Source organism: Bufo gargarizans, chromosome 2 (genome assembly GCF_014858855.1).
Source record: "Bufo gargarizans isolate SCDJY-AF-19 chromosome 2, ASM1485885v1, whole genome shotgun sequence".
NCBI classification, from domain to species: domain Eukaryota; kingdom Metazoa; phylum Chordata; class Amphibia; order Anura; family Bufonidae; genus Bufo; species Bufo gargarizans.
In genome coordinates, this window is record NC_058081.1 from 296,689,705 (window position 1) to 296,710,657 (window position 20,953).

Here is a 20,953-nt window from a genome sequence, read left to right on the forward strand (position 1 = left end):
GTTCTATTTTTTTTGCGGGGCTGCAGAACAGAAGTACGGATGCGGACAACAAGCGGTGTGCGGATGCGGACAACAAGCGGGCTCCATTGAAATGAATGGGTCCACACCCTTTCCGCAAAATTGCCGAGTGGCAACCCTACAGTAGTTACATGATACTTATTTCCACTGGAAATAAGCAGGAAATTGGCCCAGAAATTTGTATGCATGTGAACAGGGTAACAGGAACCCCATTCACGTGCATTGGATATGAATAAAATAAGGATTACACACGTATTTCAGCTTAGAATATGTACCAAAATTCATGTGAAAAGTCTATCATTTCAGAATACCCTTTAAGAGACAGTGACTGGAAAAGTAGTAGAGAATCATTATATTTCGCCTAGGTTTCTTTCATATACCATGTACTAGGCTACAGGAGGTGGATATCTCAACTAGGATTTGGGTGAGATATCAGAAATCCAGGAAATATGGGTTGCCTTAGCAAAACATAGTTTGCTGAGGACTTTGGTTAAGGGTGTTGTCGGGCCTGGATTTTAATGGAATGATGAGCAGGTAGGTAGCGGGGCTCCTCATTCCCTTCCTGTCCAGAACAGGTTTCATATAGAGCTCTCAGCCAGGTGATGGAGCTCAGCTCATTTCTGGGCTATAAAGGTTTGCACTATGAGCATGTCTGTGTGTGGGGGAGGGGGGGGGTGGACTGGTTGGATAGACTGGCTTTCACCAGTGGTGCTGAAGTCTGCTAAAGCAACAAAAAGGACACTGAGTTTATTTTGAATTGTGTCGTGTTCCTGGCAGTAGGCCACCCGTATAGAAAGGGTGATCTTGTGTTTAGTTAGTGTTCAGCCGAGCAGGAATTTATTTAGTATTTTTGCCTGAATGTGAAGGCCTTATATTTTGTTTGTGGATGAGAATAAAGAAAACAGGCAAATCCCTGTGTGAACTGTGCCATTGTGTCACTGTCTCTGACTGCTGTGTCTACCACTATTGAGCTGACCCCCACACCTTATATTCTTTAGGATTATTCTTTCAGATGTTTTTTCATAACTTATTGTTAGCATTAAGGCTAGGGCCACACAGTGACTTTGGATGCTACTGATGTCACATGGTCATGGATCAGTGTAGCGCTGCCTGTGAATGGGGTCATGTTGCATCCCCAAAAATGGCTTGACCACAGCACTACAGGCATAAAAAATCTAGCAGGATTATTGAAATGCAGGAAGCACTAAACTGCAATCATGCAACATGTCACAGTCAAGTGCCTGTATAACCCTAACCCTGCTGCAATGCTTTCATTCAACCTACCAGTGGGTCTCCATCTTTGTCAGTGTCTGGCACATTTCTGGAGGTTGTTCCCTCTTTGGCAGTGACATACCCATCATACCCTACATCTTCTGGCTGTAGCTGTAGTAAGGCTGGACATTGACGCTGAGACGAAGAAGAAATCCAAGGGAAAGTGTCAATTATCCACCTTGATGGGTCTTCCCAAGGGGCTCGTTTACCATACATCTGTAAATACAATGCATAGCCTTATCATGTGTCCTCATAGAAAATGCTGGAAAATATTTTTCCGTGAGTAATTATTATGTACAGTACATTCAGTGCAAACAAGTGAAAAGGAATACATGCATTGAACAAGTTTTTTAACGTGACACAAAAATAAGTTTACTGTTACTTTACTTTGACATTATACCTGAAGTCCTTCTCTCACTGCTTCTAGGAGATATGGTATGACAGAATAATTCCAAAGGTCTGTATACCATATTCTGGACCCATCCACATCCAATGGGCAGGAAAGGAAAAGACGAGGACCTACCAAAATAGACAGGTATTAATTGGTTTACCTTTGAGACATTGTGGTTTTAAATATTATCTTATTATTGTACTTGGCTCTCTCTCTCTGTCAGCCCCATAGACTTTAAATAAAGCATAATGTGCATGCTTGACTGCTGGTCCATTTAGGATAGTCCTCTAAAAAATTGTGCAGTATAGAGGATCGGGGGGCACCTCACTATAGTGGTCAGTTGGTCAGCAGTCGAGCCTCCAGAAATCAGACATTTATCACCCCCCCCCCCCCCCCCACACACACACACACACACACACACACACAATATCCATTATTGCAATACATCTTTAATCATAATAATAGAGAAAAAGTCCAACAACCCTTCTGGTCCACATATAAAGGGATTTTAGCATAAATAACACAGCATAGGGGATGGGTTTCTCTCAAGGTTCCAACTGCCCTGCCAATCATGAGGTGATAGGGGATAAGTCTCTGATCAGTAGGGTTGACAATAAAGGGGGTCCTATGGGGGCCCCAGTGGTCAGACCCATGCCGATTAGATCCCATTTCTTATAACTAGGACATAAGTGTTCAGAGGAAAACTTCTTCAAATATGATGCATTGTATAAATTTTCAATACTTGCATCAACTGCTAAATACTCATCTTATTGTCTTTCTGAAGACATTTGGCATATGTGCTTCAATGCTATGATGTTACAACAGTTAATAATAGTTATGATACTCATCATCATAATAGGAACTATCCATTGCGTTATTTTTAGAGCTAAAGAACCTCATACATATTAGAGTATTTCTGGCCGAACCCTTTTTTTTCGCAACAGGACCAGCCAACACTCTAATGTGCATGGAAAGTTCCCATCTCTTCTCCTACAGGTGATGGCAGAAGAGAGAAGGATTGGATGTGATGAATTGAAACTTGGTCCTTACCTTCCTCCAGGAATTAGAGGTGTCTTGCCAAAGCTTTAAAAGCTATGTACAACTTTGGGGGCATTTTTTTATATTATTGCTTTGTACTCATTTTGAGCTAAAAAATACATTTTTTCAGTTAGTGTTCATTAAAAATCCAGAGCCCTTTTCTCTGTACAGGGCTGAGTTTATCTAATAGCAGGATCTGGATTTTCTCTCTGTTCTGTCAGGCAGCTCAGCTGATGGGCTCCTTATCGCTGATCTCTGACCTTATAAACAGTGATGGCCAGTTCGCATTGTTCACCTGCGAACATATGCGGGCTGCCATCTTTTTTCACAAGTCCGGCAGGGAACAGGTAAGCCCTTACCTGTGCTTGTGCCGCGAGCCGGTCTGAAAACAAATGCGGTGACCGGGGGCAGGCAGTTCCGAGAACAGCCCGATGAAGGCACCGGTGGCTGTTCTCGGAACTGCCTGCTCCCGCTGACCGCACTTGTTTTCAGACCGGCTCGCGCACAGGCACAGGTAAGGGCTTACCTGTGCCTTGCCGAACTTGTGAAAAAAGGTGGCAGCCCGCATATGTTCGCGGGCGAACAATGTGAACTGGCCATCACTGCTTATAAACACTCATTATAGCTCAGTTCTTATCTTACTGATAAGAATGTGGCTTAAATAAGTGTTTTTGACCTCTTAGTACTTTAGAGAAAAGGCTTATTAGATGAGGGCACAAAGTGAAAGTAAAAAGTACTATTTACACAGCTAGAAAAACTGTTAATCCTTTGTGATAGAATGGCTGAATATTTTTTGTAAACACCAATTTAAAAAAATGATTTTAGCCCAAAATGAGTAAAATGCAATCATAAAAAAACGGCCCCTGGAGCTCTTTCTCCCATCAAGACACATACACACTTGGCTAGATGTCAGCTTAACGTATTTTCACTCAACTGCTATTGAGGGTGTGTGGACACCTTTCCTGAATGCTGATTAAGAAGTCTTTGTATGGAACAGACCAACTTATCACGCATAATAAGGTGGTTCAAAAAGCAGGCATAACTTCTGTATAACTACTGGGGAAAACATGTAGGGAGCTTTCTGCATAAGTCCACCCTGACTTTAAGGCCTCATGCACACGACCGTTGTTTGGGTCCGCATCCGAGCCGCCAAAACGGCGGCTTGCATGCGGACCCATTCATTTCAATGGGGCCACAAAAGATGCGGACAGCACTCCGTGTGCTATCTGCATCTGTGGCTCAGTTCCGCGGCCCCGCAAAAAAAATAGAACATGTCCTATTCTTGTCTGCGCTTTGCAGACAAGAATAGGTATTTATATTGCAGGCGCCCATTCCGTTCCGCAAATTGCAGAAGTCAACACGGGTGCCTTCCGTTTTTTGCAGACCGCAAAAACTGCACGGTCATGTGCATGAGGCCTAAGTTGACAGATGGAGAAAATATGTAAATGGGTCAAACCATGCTTTTTCAAAATGTGATCTGATGAGACCTTCGAGGTGCAAATAATCTGAGTAACATACTAGGCACATAGCTATAAGCTGGTGACCTTGTTTTCAGAAGTGTACATAAAATAAAGAACACATGAAGGAAAGAATTGTTTTAAAGTCCAGTGACTTGCAGCAAGGAGAGATCATATTACTCAAACCTTGAAATCTATTTTTTTGACTGGACGATTAAGGTAATAGATCAGTGTGAAGCAGTAGAGGCAGCTTATCTAGATTTCAGCAATCTTCCATGTGTCTCACATAAAAAATTGAACAAGTTCCAGTGCTTCATATTGAATTGTAAGGCAGTTCAATAGATAAGGGCAGATAAGACAAGGAGATAAGAAGCAGAAAGGACAGCATATTAAGCTCCTTATTCTAAACACACAATAAAGTTAATTGCAGCAAAGCTTTCAATGCTAATGTAGCTAATTAAAAGTATATGAATTTTTGGGCTAGGATCACATTGGGCGAGTTTCTGGCATAAATGCCAGCATTCTGCCAGAAAAATACTGTTGTATGCGGTATTTATGAAGGAAACCCAGCGTTCCTCTGGTAGATTTTATTATAGTGAATGGTGATCCAGTGGTGCTCAGTGGCCTCTGGCTCTGCTGGATACAGTAACTCTCGTAGTCTGCTCCTCTGCCGGAACAGACAACTACATTTACCTGCCACAGATATGAACCTACCCTAACAGAAGACCTGTCAGCTCCCCTGATAAGTCTGTTTTAAGGTGGCCATACACTTTCAATAAATGTTGGCCCATCTCTCCCAAACACAGTTATGTCACCATACACATACATGCTCAGTTTAGCTTAGTGTGTAAGTGTTTTCAATGGGGGGAAATGTGGAAGTGCAGCCAGACATACCCGGTGGTAACTTAGCTCCAAGGAGAACAGAAGGATAGAAGGAAAAAATAAAAATAAAATGCCTAATTGTTCTCTCCTCAGTAGATTCTCATACACCCAAAAATAAGGAGTTTGGCTGACAAAACACTAGAGTGTATGGGGGTCTTTAATAAATATTTGCATTCCCATGAAATAACAATTTTTGAGAACTCATGTTTTATAACTCTGCATTATCGTGTTCCCCTATTGTACTCCTTGACTATTTATGAATATACTCACAACTAGGTATTACAATTTCCTAGCGGTGTGCCCCTACACATTTTGGAAATTTTAGCACCGATTACCCCAACTAGTAACACCTAGTTGTCAATTTATTTATAAATTTCTAGGAGAAATAGCAGAGCAACAGCACAATGCAGAGCTCAAAGAATAGAAGTATAATGTTTCCTAATGGCAATATTTCTTATAGTGCTGTAAATTGTCAACCATGCTTTTGTTGTCCCATTAGAGTACAATGGGAATATACAAACATATATTAAAAAGGACACATAGCATATATTGACACTCTAAAATACAAGTCCACAACCTTTCTGTGATAAAGAAAAAGAACAATAAAAAACAGGACTTGGAGTGAATAAAACAGGTTGCTTCTCTAATGAGTTATACACACATTTTTTCGTATACCAGGATCCTGTTATATTTTATTGAAGGCCTATTTTAATCTTTTATCTTTTAACTAGAAAATAAAAGCAGCAATGTTTGTACACCTGGTGGATCTACCTATGGTGTCTGTTTCCCCCCCCCTCATTAAATGACTTCCTATCCAGGAATATCCTTTACATAAAAATAAGAAGCAGCATTCTACAGGAATTCCATCAAGGAATAGAGTATATCGCAAAGAAAGAAGACCTGGATCAGCTTTAGCCTGGTCTGTGATTAGGATCAAGGCTCATAGGAGATAGGAGGTAGTGAGACAAAAAAGGCGTGCATAATGCATCAAACATAACTTGTTTTATTCACTCCAAGTTATGTTTTTTCATTGACTGTACAATGGGAATATGACTGGGAAAAAGTCTATCCTAGGAAACAATGGTTGCGACACACATTCAATTATTGGATGATATTTTTGACCAGGTACGTACATTTCATTTAGTTTTTTTTGGTGCATCACGCAACTTTTATAATAGACATATCTGATTAAAAATAATATACAGTGCTTTATACAAATGTGTGATCTTCTGGAAAGTTCATTACCAATTGTGACATCAGAGGAACTGTGCGTCTCCAGAAAGCTGTTGAGGTGGTGCCATGCCTTAGGAATCCATTCAATTATCTTTATAAGATCATTATTTCTTAAACTTTTTTCTATTTCCATTTCAATAAGTTTCCTTCTCAAGTATCTTCCTAGAAAACCTTTAACTGGATCCATGTGGTTAGCATATAGCACCCATCTACAAATTAATAAGATTTACAAATATGAATATTGTACCCGATCATACAGCAACCTAAAGTCATTGAATAATTTTACAATTCATCTGAAATCATGGATATTTGGCTATTGGTATCTAAAGCACTTTGTATTTCTAAAACATTTCATAGTCCTCCATAACAAGTTGATAATTTAAAGTGAACCTGTCATGTTAATTCTGCTGCCCTGTCCGAGAGCAGGATATAATGGAGGGATAGAAGTTGAACACTGTGATATATAGTTTATATGAATTTAGCTAGCCCACACAGGATCATTGACAGCATTCAATCCATCTCTGTGTGTGTATAGAGAATGTCCTCCATCATCCTGTGTATGCCAGGTAATCAGGACTATCACTGTCTCTACTAGGAGTCCAGCCAGGATTTACTTTCTTTTTTTACTCACAAATGCTACTCCAAATCATATACTGTAAACCTATGCATGATAGAGCTCGGCTTCAGTTACTTTAGCATATACTGCTCTCAAAAATCACCTGACAGGTTTGCTTTCATTTATATGCTAAAATATTGTTTCATTATTATTAGGTAAATATACATATATTCAATACAACAAAATTACCTGAAGTTGTGGTGTAATTCTAAATTTGGTGATGACAAAATACTTTGATTCATTGTTCCAATAATGTATGGACTGGAAGAAAAAGGAAGGTGCCTTATTAAAAAAAAAAAAAAAACACACACACAATATATAAACTAGATAATTAGATTCTATATTCTGCAGTTCACTTCTGTTACGTATCATTTTTTCATTGAAAAAGAAAAAGGTTTAGCTATAAACAATTTTTTAATGGGTTGTATAACCCCTGGAACATGTGTTAGCTTTTTTTCCCCCAATATTCTTTTATTTTTATATGACCTGACTTTACAAGTTTCACCTGCATAAAATGACCTGAGAAGAGCCCATACAGTATGTCTAATATTTCTTCCATTGAAGGAGTTGCATCATCAGCTGAATTTGTCAGCGGAGGCTGCGGCCAAGCATGCTAGGGAAATGTAATATTACATTGCGGCCATTTAGGTTAATGTCTGTACTAGAGTAACACTTTTTAGCCTGACACTTAGGGCTCATTCAGACGGCCGTATGCTATCCGCAAAAATGCAGATCCGTTTTTTGCGGATTAGATGCTGATCTATTCACTTCTATGGGGCCCTTTTCTATTCCATGGTTCCACAAAACAAATGAAACATGTCCTATACTTGTCCATGAAAATCAGGACATGGCCCCATTAAAGTCTATGGGTCCGCAAAAATACTGAATGCTATCAGTTTTTTTTACGGACATGCTGGACTGTACGCAAAAAAAACGGATCTGCATTTTTGCGGACAGCATACGGCCATCTGAATGAGGCCTTAAACTTAGTAAAGAGATACAAAAAATTGACTTTCAATGGCTTTTGATACCACAGTCAAATTAAAAGCACCTTCATATGTAAAACTAGGACATGCAGATTTTTACCAGAACAGGAGTTCCTTGAAAAAATTAAGTTTTATGTTCGACTTCCTCGATGATGTCCATATACCCCAATAGGGGTAACAGGTGCAGGTGAAACTTGAGTTGGGCCTATATTCTTACATCTCATTACATAATTATGTTAGTGAACATAATAAAACTACACAAATTTACTTTGATACTATTCCATCTAAAAGAATTCTTGTTTGCTATCAACTAGAGATGAGCGAATCAAAGCTGACAAAGTGGAATTCGATCCGAATTTCAGGAAAAATTTGATGCGCACCGAATGCGAATTTCCTCGCGCTTCGTGGTAATGAATCAAAATTTTTTCCTAAAATGTCTTCTGCATGTGTGAGGACATGGAGAAAGGAACTCTGGGAAGGCAGAATCATCCATAATGCCATGCATGCAGCCAATCAGCAGCCATCCAGCCCTGTGATGTCACAGCCCTATAAATAGCGCAGCCATCTTAGATTCTGCCATTTACCAGTGTACTTAGTGTAGAGAGAGACGTCTGCAGGCGATAGGGACAGTGACTGAAAAAAAATTATTGTGCTAAAAAAAAACGATTTACAAGTGCAGGGAAAGATTATTCAAGGTGTAGGGAAAGGATAGGGAGAAATCATTCCACAGCATTTACGTTGAAAAAGGGTTCAGTTGGGGAGGTGACAGCCTCCTGGGTAATAGGAACATTCCTATTACACTTTGCAGAACTTACTGGGGTCCAAACTGCCATTGTACAGCTCTGTAATTCCAGCAAACCGCTCTTGTTAGGGTGCAAGTGCTGATTGATACAGGCATTAACAGGGTTTATTACAAGGCAATAATTCTACGTCATATGTGCGGTGCAGTTATCTGTTGTAAAGCCTTTTGTGGGGTATTTTAGCATAAAAAGAAAAAATATATCTGCCGCTCAGCGGTGCAGCTATTTCTTGTAAAGCCTTTTGTGATGTGTATAGTGCAAAAATAAAAAATATATTTGCCACTCAGTGGTGCAGTTATTTCATATAAAGCCTTTTGTGGGGTATATATATTTGCCGCTCAGCGGTGCAGTTATTTCTTGTAAAGCCTTTTGTGATGTGTATTAGCATAAAAAGAAACAATATATTTGCCGCTCAGCAGTGCAGTTATCTGTTGTAAAGCCTTTTGTGGGATGTTTTAGCATAAAAAGAAAAAATATATTTGCTGCTCAGCAGTAAAGTTATTTCTTGTAAAGCCTTTTGTGACATGTATTTACTGTAAAAAGAAAAAAATATTTGCCGCTCAGCCGTGCAGTTATCTGTTGTAATGCCGTTTGTGGGGTGTTGTAGCGCAAAAAAAATATATATATTTGCCGCTCACCATTGCAGTTATTTCTTGTAAAGCCTTTTGTAGCATGTATTAGTGGAAAAATAAAAAATATAGTTGCCTGTCAGAGGTGCAGTTATTTCTTGTAAAGCCTATTGTGGGGTGTTTTAGCGTAAAAAGAAAAAATATATTTGCCATTCAGCGGTACAGTTATTTATTGTAAAGCTTTTTGTGATGTGTATTAGTGCAAAAAGAAAAAATACATTTGCCGCTCAGCAGTGCAGTTATTTCTTGTAAAGCCTTTTGTGACGTGTATTAGCTTAAAAATAAAAAAAAAGTTGCTCAGCGGTGTAGTTATTTCTTGTAAAGCCTTTTGTGACGTGTATTAGAGCAAAAAGAAAAAATATATTTGCCGCTCAGCAGTGCAGTTATTTCTTGTAAAGACTTTTGTTACGTGTATTAGCGGAAAAAGAAAAAATATAATTGCTGCTCAGTGGTGCAGTTATCTGTTGTAAAGCCTTTTGTGGGGTGTTTTAATTTCCTATTTATTTATTGGATCTAACAGTATGTCAGACAGAGAAGTGCCAGGCCCTACACAGGGGAGTGGCATGGGCCTAAATGATTCTGGTTCTGGCACAGGTTGCAGCAGAGTAATGGGGTGTGGCAGCAGGGGTCGCAGCGAGAGGCCTGAGCTCCCGGTGTCTTGACCAATAGTCGTGTCTTGATGAGCAACCCAGTGGTTCTAGAATGGTTGACTCGGTCATCCACTTCGTCCCAAGTGACATCAGACACCCCCAGCCAAGAGTCGGTGGGTTCCTCTGACATGACACTTAGTTGGCATGGCCCGTGAGCAGGCCGTATGCCCCCACCTGTCATGAACCTTCTTCTGGCATTTTCAGTTCCCTCACAGCGAGAAGTATTATATGCCATAGGCTCGGCTCCCCTTTTCAGCGAGGAAGAGCTACTAGAGGACAGTCAACAGCTATTGCCCAGCCAAGATCCTGAGGTAGGCGGGCAAGTAGTGATGAGGAGAGTGGCGTGGGAGCTGGTGTTGCGAGCGGCATGGTTGAGGAGGACATCAGTGACGTGCAGTCAGCACTCGATGATGATGTAACTGATCGCACTTGAGAGCCGGGCAACGAAAGGGCTTCATTATCATTGGGAGAAGAGGGTGGCAGTTTGCCCGTGAGCCAGCGGTGGAGCCAGCAAGTCGCTAGCGTGGCCGGGAGTCAGCAAGGTGGCAGCAGTGGGAGGCCAAATGTGCCCGGGAAGCCTACCTGCCCGGGAAGTAGCGGTGCAGGGGTTCACGGAGGCAGCGGTGGTAGCAGTCAGTCAATGTGAACTGTTGGGGTTAAAATCACCTACTCAGCGTTGTGGAAGTTTTTTCTTAAGCCGCCGGAGGAGGTGCATGTGGCCATATGTAGATTCTGTGGGCAGAAGGTGAAGCGTGGCCAGAGTGCCAATGTTGGCAATACGGCCCTGGTTCAACATATATAGCGTATAGCTTGCAGCATTCTCAAAGTGCAGCCTTTCTAAGTGCACTAGAGATATTCAGGAGACTAACTTAGAGCTTTCCACTGTAGCAGAACTTCAGCTGTGTTTTTGGTGGCTACCCAGACACTCTGCTTCAAAACAGGTAAGGAATTTGTTAGACAGGTTTTTGCTATTGTCTGATTGCAAATGAGCATAGGGCCATTAAGGTGTTACATTTGTTGTTGGCGGAGGAGCTTTAGTGGGAGTGTGTGTATATAAAGCAACATAGCATTAGCTTGCCTAATTATAGCTTGCAGCATTCTCAAAGTGCAGCATTTCGAAGTGCACTAGAGATATTCAGGAGGTAATCTGGAGGTGGATAAAATCTAAAAAAGTAAGATTTATTTGTTTACATCTGTCCCCTCTTTAAAAAAGCAGACCTGTTTCAGTGCAGGAATTGTTGTGCTTTTATTTCATGTTCTACTCTTTGGAGGTTTGGATGCTGTCTGATCTGTAGGCAGCTCTCCGTAATGCAGCAGGAAATAGCATTTTGGAAATCTGAGATTTCTAAATTAACTGTTAAAAAAACTCAGGCTGGGAATGTTGCAATGTCACTGCCACAGCGGCCCCCTAGAATGGAAGATGGGTAGCTTCTGGTAGACTTAGAGTTGTTGATAGAAGACACATCCCACAGTCTGTGGCTCTCCATAATTCATTTGCAGCACTTTCAGAGTGCAAGAGCAACATGGAGGATGGCTGCGGCACAGTGAGAGGAACAATCATCTCCTATGCCTAAGCTATGCAAGACTGCAGCCAAACACAAAAAGAATAAGGTGAGGACTGATAGCAGCTGTTGGTGGGCAATTCTATCATAATAGGTGTGAATTTTGAGGAAAATTATTTTGAGATGTCTCCTTGGTGCTACCGCTAGCACGGACAGAAGACGTATTCTTAATATTGTTAAGCAAGCAAAGCAGGAAAAGGGAGGTGGATGTTCTTGCCCATCTTGGGACAAATGATCTGGCCTGCAATGAGGTTTCAAAGGTGAGGGAAGCTTTTCAAACACTTGGTAATGAAATACGGGAGGTTGCATCGACTGTTTCATTTTGTGCAGTTTTTCCTGTGCACAACCTTCAGCATGACAGGCAGTTGTGCATTAAGGAATTCAATGTATGGCTTGGTAAATGGTGTCTGAACCAAGGGTTTGGCTTTGCGTCTCATATTTGCTCTAGTTGGAATGGAAAAGAACTGTACAAGAAAGATGGTTTGAATCTTTCTCTCAAGGGAACAAATGTCCTCAGTGAACAGTTCAAAGTATTTGCTAAGGAGCATTTAAACTAGGAAAGGGGCGCAAAAGAGTGATAATCCATCAGTCTGATTGCCCCCTGGAACAATGCCAGAGGATGCCAGTAGCACATAGGTTAAGAAATGACAAGCTCAGAGTCTTGTCTACAAATGCTCACAGTTTAGGGAATAAGATCAATGAACTTGAGTCTATAATGGAATCTGAGAATATAGATTTAGTGGCTGTCACTGAAACATCGTTCGAGAGAGTAATGACTGGGATATACCAAGGTTCTCCCTATATAGGAAAGACAGAAAAGGCAAGAAAGATGGAGGGGTGACCCTGTATGTGAAAGATAGCATGAAATCTAATATAATACAAGTTAGCGAGACCAATTTAGAGTCAATTTGGGTTACGTTGTAGCTTGATAATCATAACGTAACTCGTGTAGGTGTGATATACAGACCACTTGGCCAAGTCAAAGAAATAAATGATCTACTACTTGAGGAAATTGCTAAAATGACATTGAAAGGGGAAGTTATCATTATGGGAGACTTTAATCTTCCTGGAAAACCAAAATACCTAGTTCTGCCAGGAGTACAGATATTCTAAATTCCCTACTGGGATTATCTCTACAGCAAGTAGTTGAGGAGCCAACCCGGAAGGAGGCCATTTTAGATTTAGTATTCACAAATGGGAATTTGGTATCTGATATTATTGTGGGGGAAAACTTGGGATCTAGTGATCACAAGTCAGTGTGGTTTACTATAACTACAGTGACTCAGTCACACCACACAAAAACAAAAGTTTTAGATTTTCAAAAAACTGACTTTTCTAAAATTAGATTAGTGGTATACGAGTCCCTATCAGACTGGACCAGTTTCAATGGAGTCCAGGAGAAATGGGACTACTTAAAAATGGCACTATTGAAGGCAGCAGATAATTGCATTAGGCTTGTCAGTAAAAGCAAAAAAAAGGAAGAGACCACTGTGGTACTCAGCAGAAGTTTTCAAAATCATTAAAAACAAAAAGATAGCATTTAGTAATTATAAAAAAAAAACAGGATGACAGGGAAATTTATAAGATTAGGCAGAGAGAGGCCAAGCAAGTTATAAGAGATTCTAAAGCACAGGCAGAATAGAAATTACCTCAGTCAGTGAAAAAAGGTGATAAGACATTCTTCAGATACATAAATGAAAAAAGATAATTAAAACAAGGAATTACTAAATTAAAAACAAAAGAAGGAAGGTATATGGAGGAAGATAAAGAACTAGCTGACTGCCTCAATGAATACTTCTGTTCAGTTTTTACAAGGAAAAAGGACCTCAGTTAGGGAGGAAGACTAATGAATCTTTTGATGCATGTGGCTTTACAGAGGAAGAGGTTCTAAGTCAGCTGTCTAAAATTATTACGAATAAGTCACAGGGGCCTGATGGAATACACCCAAAGCTATTAAAAGAGCTTAGCGGTGTACTAGTAAAACCATTAACAGATTTATTTAACCAATCACTGGTAACAGGTGTTGTCCCAAAAGATTGGAAATTAGCAAATGTTGTGCCCAGTCACAAGAAAGGTAGTAGGGAGGAATCGGGCAACTATAGGCCAGTAAGTCTGACATCAATAGTGGGGAAATTAATGAAAACCATACTTAAGAATAGGATTGTGGAAAATCTAAAATCCCATGGATTGAAAGATGAAAAACAGCATGGGTTTACTTCAGGGAGATCATGTCAAACTAATCTTATCGATTTTTTTGATTGGGTGACTAAAGTAATAGATGGCGGAGGTGCAGTAGACATTGCTTATCTAGACTTTAGTAAGGCTTTTGATACTGTCCCACATAGAAGGCTTATCAAGCTTATTAAACTGCAGTCTTTGAGCTTGGATTCCCATATTGTTGAATAGATTAGGCAGTGGCTGAGGGAGAGACAACAGGGGGTTGTAGTCAATGGAGTATATTCAGACCAAGGTCTTGTTACCAGTTGGGTACTTTAGGGATCTTGTCTGGAAGCTTCTTTTAGTGAGATATTCTGTATAGTTCACATTTTTATACTTCATTCTTTACCTGTTTCAAGATATCCCAATATAAATGGTGCAAAATGACATTCATTGAAAAAAAAAAAGTGAATTACTGTTTTAGGCACTTTGAGAAAGAGCTGGTCATCTTGCACTATTTAACTCAAGCTATACAAAAAGGCAAAAGGTAAAAAAAGACATATCGGTATCTGTATATTATTGATGTGAGAAAAGGTGGGCACCTGTCCTTCTCACCCTCTCATTTTAAAGATCTCAAATTCTGCCACTTAAAATTTTAGCTAACAGCAAAAGTTCTCTAATATACGGTACCTGCTCAGTTTCAAGCTGCACTTATGTAAGCAAGCATGGAAAGCATCATAATTAGGCCAATTGCACATGATCGTATATGGTTTTGCGGTCTGTTTTAAATGGATCTATTTTTTATTTTTTTTGTTTCAGTAGTGCTTCCGTTGCAGTTCCGCTTCTGTTCCATTTGCCGTTTGGTTTCCGTTTGTGATCTGTTTTTTGCAGATCTCAAACGGAATCGGAAGCGTACAATAATGTTTAAACAGTAGGGCTGGGTATAACATTTTCAATAGATGCTTCCGCAAAAACGGAATGGATACGGAAGACATACGTATGTATTCCGTAATGCATTCATTTTTTTTTTTTGTGGAACCATTGACTTGAATGGAGCAACGGATTGTTATTTGCATGCAATAATAGGACAAGTTCTATCTTTCAGCGGAACAGAAATATGGAAATACGGAAACGGAATGAGTACATTCAGTTTTTTTTTGCGAAACCATTGAATTGAATGGTTCCGCATACGGACCGCAAATAGAATCCGCAAAAACGGAACGGAAAAAAAATGTGTGTGTGCAAGAGGCCTTAGTGTTGAATGAAAAGAAGTATTCAAAGAGGAATTCAGTCCGCATTTTCTTGCGCTTCGTGATAACAAATCAGGTTTTCCTAAAATGGCGGTTGCACGTGTTACAAATCAAACGCAAGATCACTTAAAATGCCAAACAGCCAGCCGATCAGCAGATAGCCATCCCCTGTGATGACACAGCCCTATAAAACCCTTATCCCGCACGTTCTCCGCCATTGTCCTGTGAGCTGAGCACTAGGGACAGTGCTACTGAAAACGATTAATAGAATATTGGAGAGGGAGAGTGCAGGGACAGTGCAGGGAAACTTATTCTTCATTAGTGTTATTTATGTATTCTTACATCAGCCGTAAACTAAGATATGTAATTTAATACCAATAATATGGAAACCTTTACTACTCCATTGCCAGTGTGCCAACCAATACAAACCAGACTGCACCCCTAAGGGAGGCCAGGTCTTAATGATGACCATCCTCATCTTTTGCTGGCTTTACTTCCTAGAAGAGTCAGCAAGATGCAGAGAGAGAAGTAGCTGGATGTTCCAGATGACATATTCTCATCGATAATAGATGATGTGGAAAGGGAGGAAAAGCAGATGGCAGAAGAAGGGCTCTCATCTGTAGGGCAGGAGAGCGCTGGGGTTGAAGAAGTAGGTATGCCAGAGCTGATTAATATTCAGTGCTTACTGTCAAATAACCTGCAGGAGATTGCAGGCAAGAACAGCAATAATTTGCCTATTGTGCCACCACCCAACCAGCCAAACTCCATAGCAGCAACAGTCTATGTTTAAAGGTACATTCAATATACTTGATTTATAGTGATTTGTGACTAATTAATTTGAAACAAATTTAATTTCTTGGTGAACTTCAGCAATGTTGCTAAATCGAATTTAAAAATTATCTATTAAAATGTCAGAAAATAGACAAAACAATTAGGGAATAGTTTTGTTACCAGGGTTATTACCATTTGCTGTATTTACAATTAAGGAATCCATTGAAGATATCACTTAGCGATCCTATATGATGAAGATTATCCAGGATAATCACTAGTGGCGGATCAGTATCATTGTCGGCACTGCACTGATCTGCAAGATTGGCTAGATACTGACGCAATTCCTTAAAAATAAAGAAGAAAAGTTAATAAATATGCGGTAAGAGACAAATCAAGTTAACCATGGAAATAGGTGGTCATGTTATAGAAAGAAATGAAAAATTTGTATACAAATGAACTGCATTATGAGACTCCCTAACATTCTGTTATAGAGTGAATAATTACTATAAAAAGCAGTAGTGACCTGAACATGCTTTAAAGGGAACCTGTCACATTGAAAATGGTATCCAAGCTGAAGACAGCATGTTATAGAGCTGGAGGAGCTGAGCAGATATATGTGCTCAATCTGGACTTTGAAGTCAAGGAGGTGGTCCTATCAATGATTGACAGCTATCTCTGCATACACATTCATAGGGGGAGGCTGTCAATCACTGATAGGACCATCTCCTTTACTTCTAAGCCCAGAATGAGCACAGATGTAAATAAGTAAATTACAAGTTTCACTGAATATTTTCCCACAATCTATATATCAATCTACTCAGCTACTCCTGCTCTATAACATCCTGTCTGCAGATTACCCTGCATTTTGCAGATGACAGATTCCCTTTAAATTCTGTCAGAAAACAATAGATCTACAGTAAGCTTATGCTGTAGGCAGAAGTAAACTTAAACTTTGAGATTATGAGCAGAGCAAATACTGTCACATTTATCTATGGTATGTAAAGGTTAATATTACATTATAACAGGATACATCTTAAAGCATGGTGGCAGATTTTTTTTAATACTATCTAAAATTAGGACAACAAAAAACTAGCACTAAACAAGCAGGTGATGCAGCCACGTCGGCACACACTCTGTGATAGACATGTCAGACAATTTTCTCTTCTTTATGCCACCTCTTGCTGAGTTACTTTAGGCCGATAGTTTGTGGAATAAATTATCTCGCCATTAATAAATCTGGCATATTTTAGAAAATCTCTTACCCTTTTTAAAACTGTGTAGTAAGGTACAGAAATAACTAAAAGACTAAAATGCATAATAAAGCTGCACAGGGTATGTACACCAGTTTTTTTTAGCACTTTTTGTATTGACAAATCTTGCTTAGTTAATCTTTGCCATAGTGTCTGCATCAAATGCCATGATTTAGGACTATTACTGCAATTTCTTCAGTGAATTCTTGAAAATAAAAGTATTAGTGTATAAATATATAAATGTCATTAATAAGGGTCTGTATGCATTGACACAAAATGCATAGACCCTGTTGTGTGTGAGTATGGCTTTGTATCTTTTTGCATAAATAAACTATGTATTTTTTATGGAAGTTGTGTCTCTCCATATTATTTATCCATGCTTCCTGGAATTGCCCACAGATGAGCTGGACTTTATATTAGTGTATATATAAAGAATCAATGATTTAAAGGATTAACCCCTAGTAGTGTACAATCAATCAGCAAAAATTCTTCTATTTCTGGGGAACAAAGGATCGCTACATTGTACTATAAACAGAAACACCAAAACCCTACCTCATATATTATACGCATATCTAAATCAGCTATGCTGCAGGTTCTGTGATGGTAGGTACACTTTAAAGATGAAACAGACCTATTGTAACTTACCATTAATACACAAATCAAAATAGAGTCATCAATTGGGTCACAATAGATTAAAACAGATCACAAATTATCAGTCATAGATTATGTAAATATGGAAGCCACAACAGGAGTGTGAATAAGACCTAACATAGCACCTGTCACATATGCTGCACTCCAACCTGCGATGTGGGCATGACAGCAAGGGGTTAGTCTATATATACTCACTCTCGCTATTACCTTCCACATAGGCTGCAAATTGAGCATACATTACATCCTAGTATATTCTACATACCCCAGATACTTGTTGTCACAGTCTATCTAGTTTTAAAGGCCAAATAGATGACCCAACATGCACACTCTAATATCTAGCAGTAAACTGGCTAAAGACTCTTAGAAAGGCTATGGATTCTTTGTCCAAACAAGGACCAAACTAAGTAAAGCTTTAAACAAAAATAGAAAAGTTACTGAAATAATAATAAAAAAAGGAAACAAAATAAAATAAAAGTGAGAAAGCAACTGAAAGAGCTAACAGTTATAAGTCTTTCTGCTTTCTTGAGGGTTGGGGGAGTAAAGGAACCTCAGACAACCAGAGATGTGAACACAGATTTATTCTTCAAAACATGTATTATAGTTTTACTCTTTCTTAGAGGTTTCAGAATCGTCCATTTATAATTTAGTAGGCAAAAGCGTGGGTTATTACTGGACAATAGGTAATTAGGGTGTAGGAAAGACTACCAATACTAAATTGATCATTTTACTTTATTTCTAACTTTCTGTTCGACTCTGACTATAACACAAGCTGTAAGGCAAACTACAGTTAATTATACTGTCTACTTATTATTATACAAAGAGTTAAATTAATACATGGATTTTCCCTACAGTCTACTCCTTGGTATGCTTGAAACCTCTAACTTTATTTTCCTTTTTTTTACATTAAATGTTATTTCTTTATTGCTGTGCACAAAGTAGATTCAGCATAAAATATAGCATTTTGAATAGTATATTGCTGATTCTGATGGTTTGCTAAAAAATGGTATGCTTTTCTTGTCCCATAGCCTTTTGAAGAGATTCATAAACGTGTTTTTGCTTACTCACTTTACTTGATTTGTGATCCACATTAAAGGTTGCAACCGCTTCCTCAATTTTCTTTCTGCCACTTTTATTTACAACATATTCTGCAAGTTTGTTAGCCAGATATGTCTTTCCTGTTCCACTGGGTCCGGATAATATAATTCTGCGGTGTTCCATCAATAAATTAAAGTAACGCTGAGTAATTGGTTTAGGAATAAGGGTATCAAACACAAAACTGTCCAGGCTGTTTTCTTCTACACCTTGGAAAGAAAAATTATGGTTGACTGTGTTCCAACTCTCCAAAATGAAGTTATGTTTACTAGGTAAAATACTGCACGTACATTAATAAACATATTATGGGATTGTAAAGCACACAATCGTGAAAGCAAATAACTTTACACTGAGCAGCAGAAATATAATTACACTGAGTGAACACTTCTAACTAAAATATTACATTGGTAAAGTCAAATATTGCAGAACCAAAGACTATTTTATTAATTTCACAGCAAATAAAGCATAATATTGAAACCACTAGCCTAATGTTGATTCCCCTCATGCTATAAAACAGCTTTGTCTAACAGAAAAATGACATTTCCAGTAGGTAATACCACTCATACAGGGTCTACTTGGTCTGCCATAATGTTTAAGTAGGTGGTATATGTCAAAGTAGCAACATAAAACATAAATGCCAGGATCCAAGGTCTCAGCAGAACAGTGTCCACAGCATGACACTGTCTCTGCCAACTTGTCTTCTTCCCATAGTGCATTCTGGCATGATGTCTTTCCCTATGCTCCATGGTCCAATTGTGATACTTATATGCACTTTCAGCAGTGGACAGGGGTCAGCGTGGGCACTCTTACTGTTCCCATTCACAGCAAGTGGTGGTGCACTACGTGTTGAGACACCTTGCCATCATGGCCAGCAATAACTTTTTCAGCAAACTGTGCTACAGTAGCTCTTCTGTGGGATTAGACCAAATGGGCTACCATTCGCTCCCAACGTGCATCAATGAGCTTTAGGCATGCCCATGATCCTGTTGATGCTTCACAAGCTGTACTGGACTATATTGTACTTTGGAGCATTTTTGATAGGCATTCACTAGAGATGAGTGAATTAATTCTAAATTTGTCTTGAATGTCCCAAAAATTTAGATTCCATATGAATCCAAATCTTTTGAATTTCGCTTCGGAAAAATCACTCAAAATAGGGGAACATAACACAGAGGAAGGCATCTACCACCAAAAAGTGACAAATTTGGACCATTTTTAATTTTTTTTATCAAAATCTGACAGTGAAGTGAGTTATTAAAAAGGCTGTTGTTACCTCTTTCTACCATCCATTTACCCATAGCCATATATTTCACTGCCACTCTGACATTACTAATGATGTTCTGGTTTAACAAGCTTGAAAGGGGTTGGCTGCCATCCTAGGAGACCCAAGAGTGTCATACACAACTTTTTCTTAAAACCTCACAGAGGTCAGACATCCATGCCCACTCCGATTGTGAATAGCAGAAGCTGACTGGAAAGGCGACAACCATGTTGCAGCTTGTATTCCACTACTGCCCTTTGCTGCTCACAAAGACTGGCCAACATGTGGAACGTCGAGTTCCAGTGCGTGCTCATGTCGCACAATAGTCGGTGAACTTGCAATTTCCAGCGCTGCTGCAGCATTGACAGACCGGCTGAAGCTGTCAATGACTTGTGGAAATGGGCACACACGCGGCGCACCTTCAGCAGTAGCTCAGGCAAATTTTTGTAGGTTTTGAGAAACCGCTGAACCACTAAGTTTAAAATGTGGGCTAGGCATGGGATGTGTGTGAGCTTGCCGACCTCCAAAGCCGCCACCATTATCAGACACAACCATGTCTGGTTGTAGGTTGAGTGGCGAGAGCCACAGCTCAGTCTGGTCTCTTATCCCCTGCCACAGCTCTGCGGTGGTGTGCTGTTTGTCCCCTAAGCATATCAGCTTCAGCACAGCCTGTTGACGCTTCCCCACTGCAGTGCTACACTGCTTCCAGCTTCAGACTGATGGCTGACTGGTGCTGCACGTGGATAATTCGGAGGTGGAAGTGGAGGAGGAGGTGGAGGAGGAGAAGTGGGGGTTGGAGCCACTAACGTAGGTGCTGGCGGAAACCCCGATCGACGTAGGGCCCTTAATCCTTGGCATTGGCAGCACCTGTGCCATCCCAGGGTACAACTACTTCCCAGCCTCCACAACGTTCACTCAGTGTCTCATCAGGGAAATGTAGCGTCCCTCGCCGAATGCACTTGTCCGTGTGTCCGTGGCTAAGTGGAC

At 39.8% G+C, this 20,953-nt stretch overlaps 1 protein-coding gene across 7 annotated transcripts in view; it reads right to left on the reverse strand.

Moving 5' to 3' along the window:
- The window catches only part of NAV3 (neuron navigator 3), a 542,271-nt gene that overhangs the window by 14,356 nt on the left and 506,962 nt on the right, over positions 1–20,953 (reverse strand). For all 7 annotated transcript variants that reach the window (XM_044280408.1, XM_044280405.1, XM_044280407.1 and 4 more), the window contains 6 exons: positions 18,679–18,914; positions 15,905–16,056; positions 7,097–7,168; positions 6,304–6,500; positions 1,691–1,809; positions 1,303–1,506 (listed from right to left, as the gene is read on the reverse strand). In XM_044280408.1, the coding sequence (XP_044136343.1) occupies positions 1,303–1,506; positions 1,691–1,809; positions 6,304–6,500; positions 7,097–7,168; positions 15,905–16,056; positions 18,679–18,914 (980 nt within the window). The remainder of the gene's footprint in view (positions 1–1,302; positions 1,507–1,690; positions 1,810–6,303; positions 6,501–7,096; positions 7,169–15,904; positions 16,057–18,678; positions 18,915–20,953) is intronic.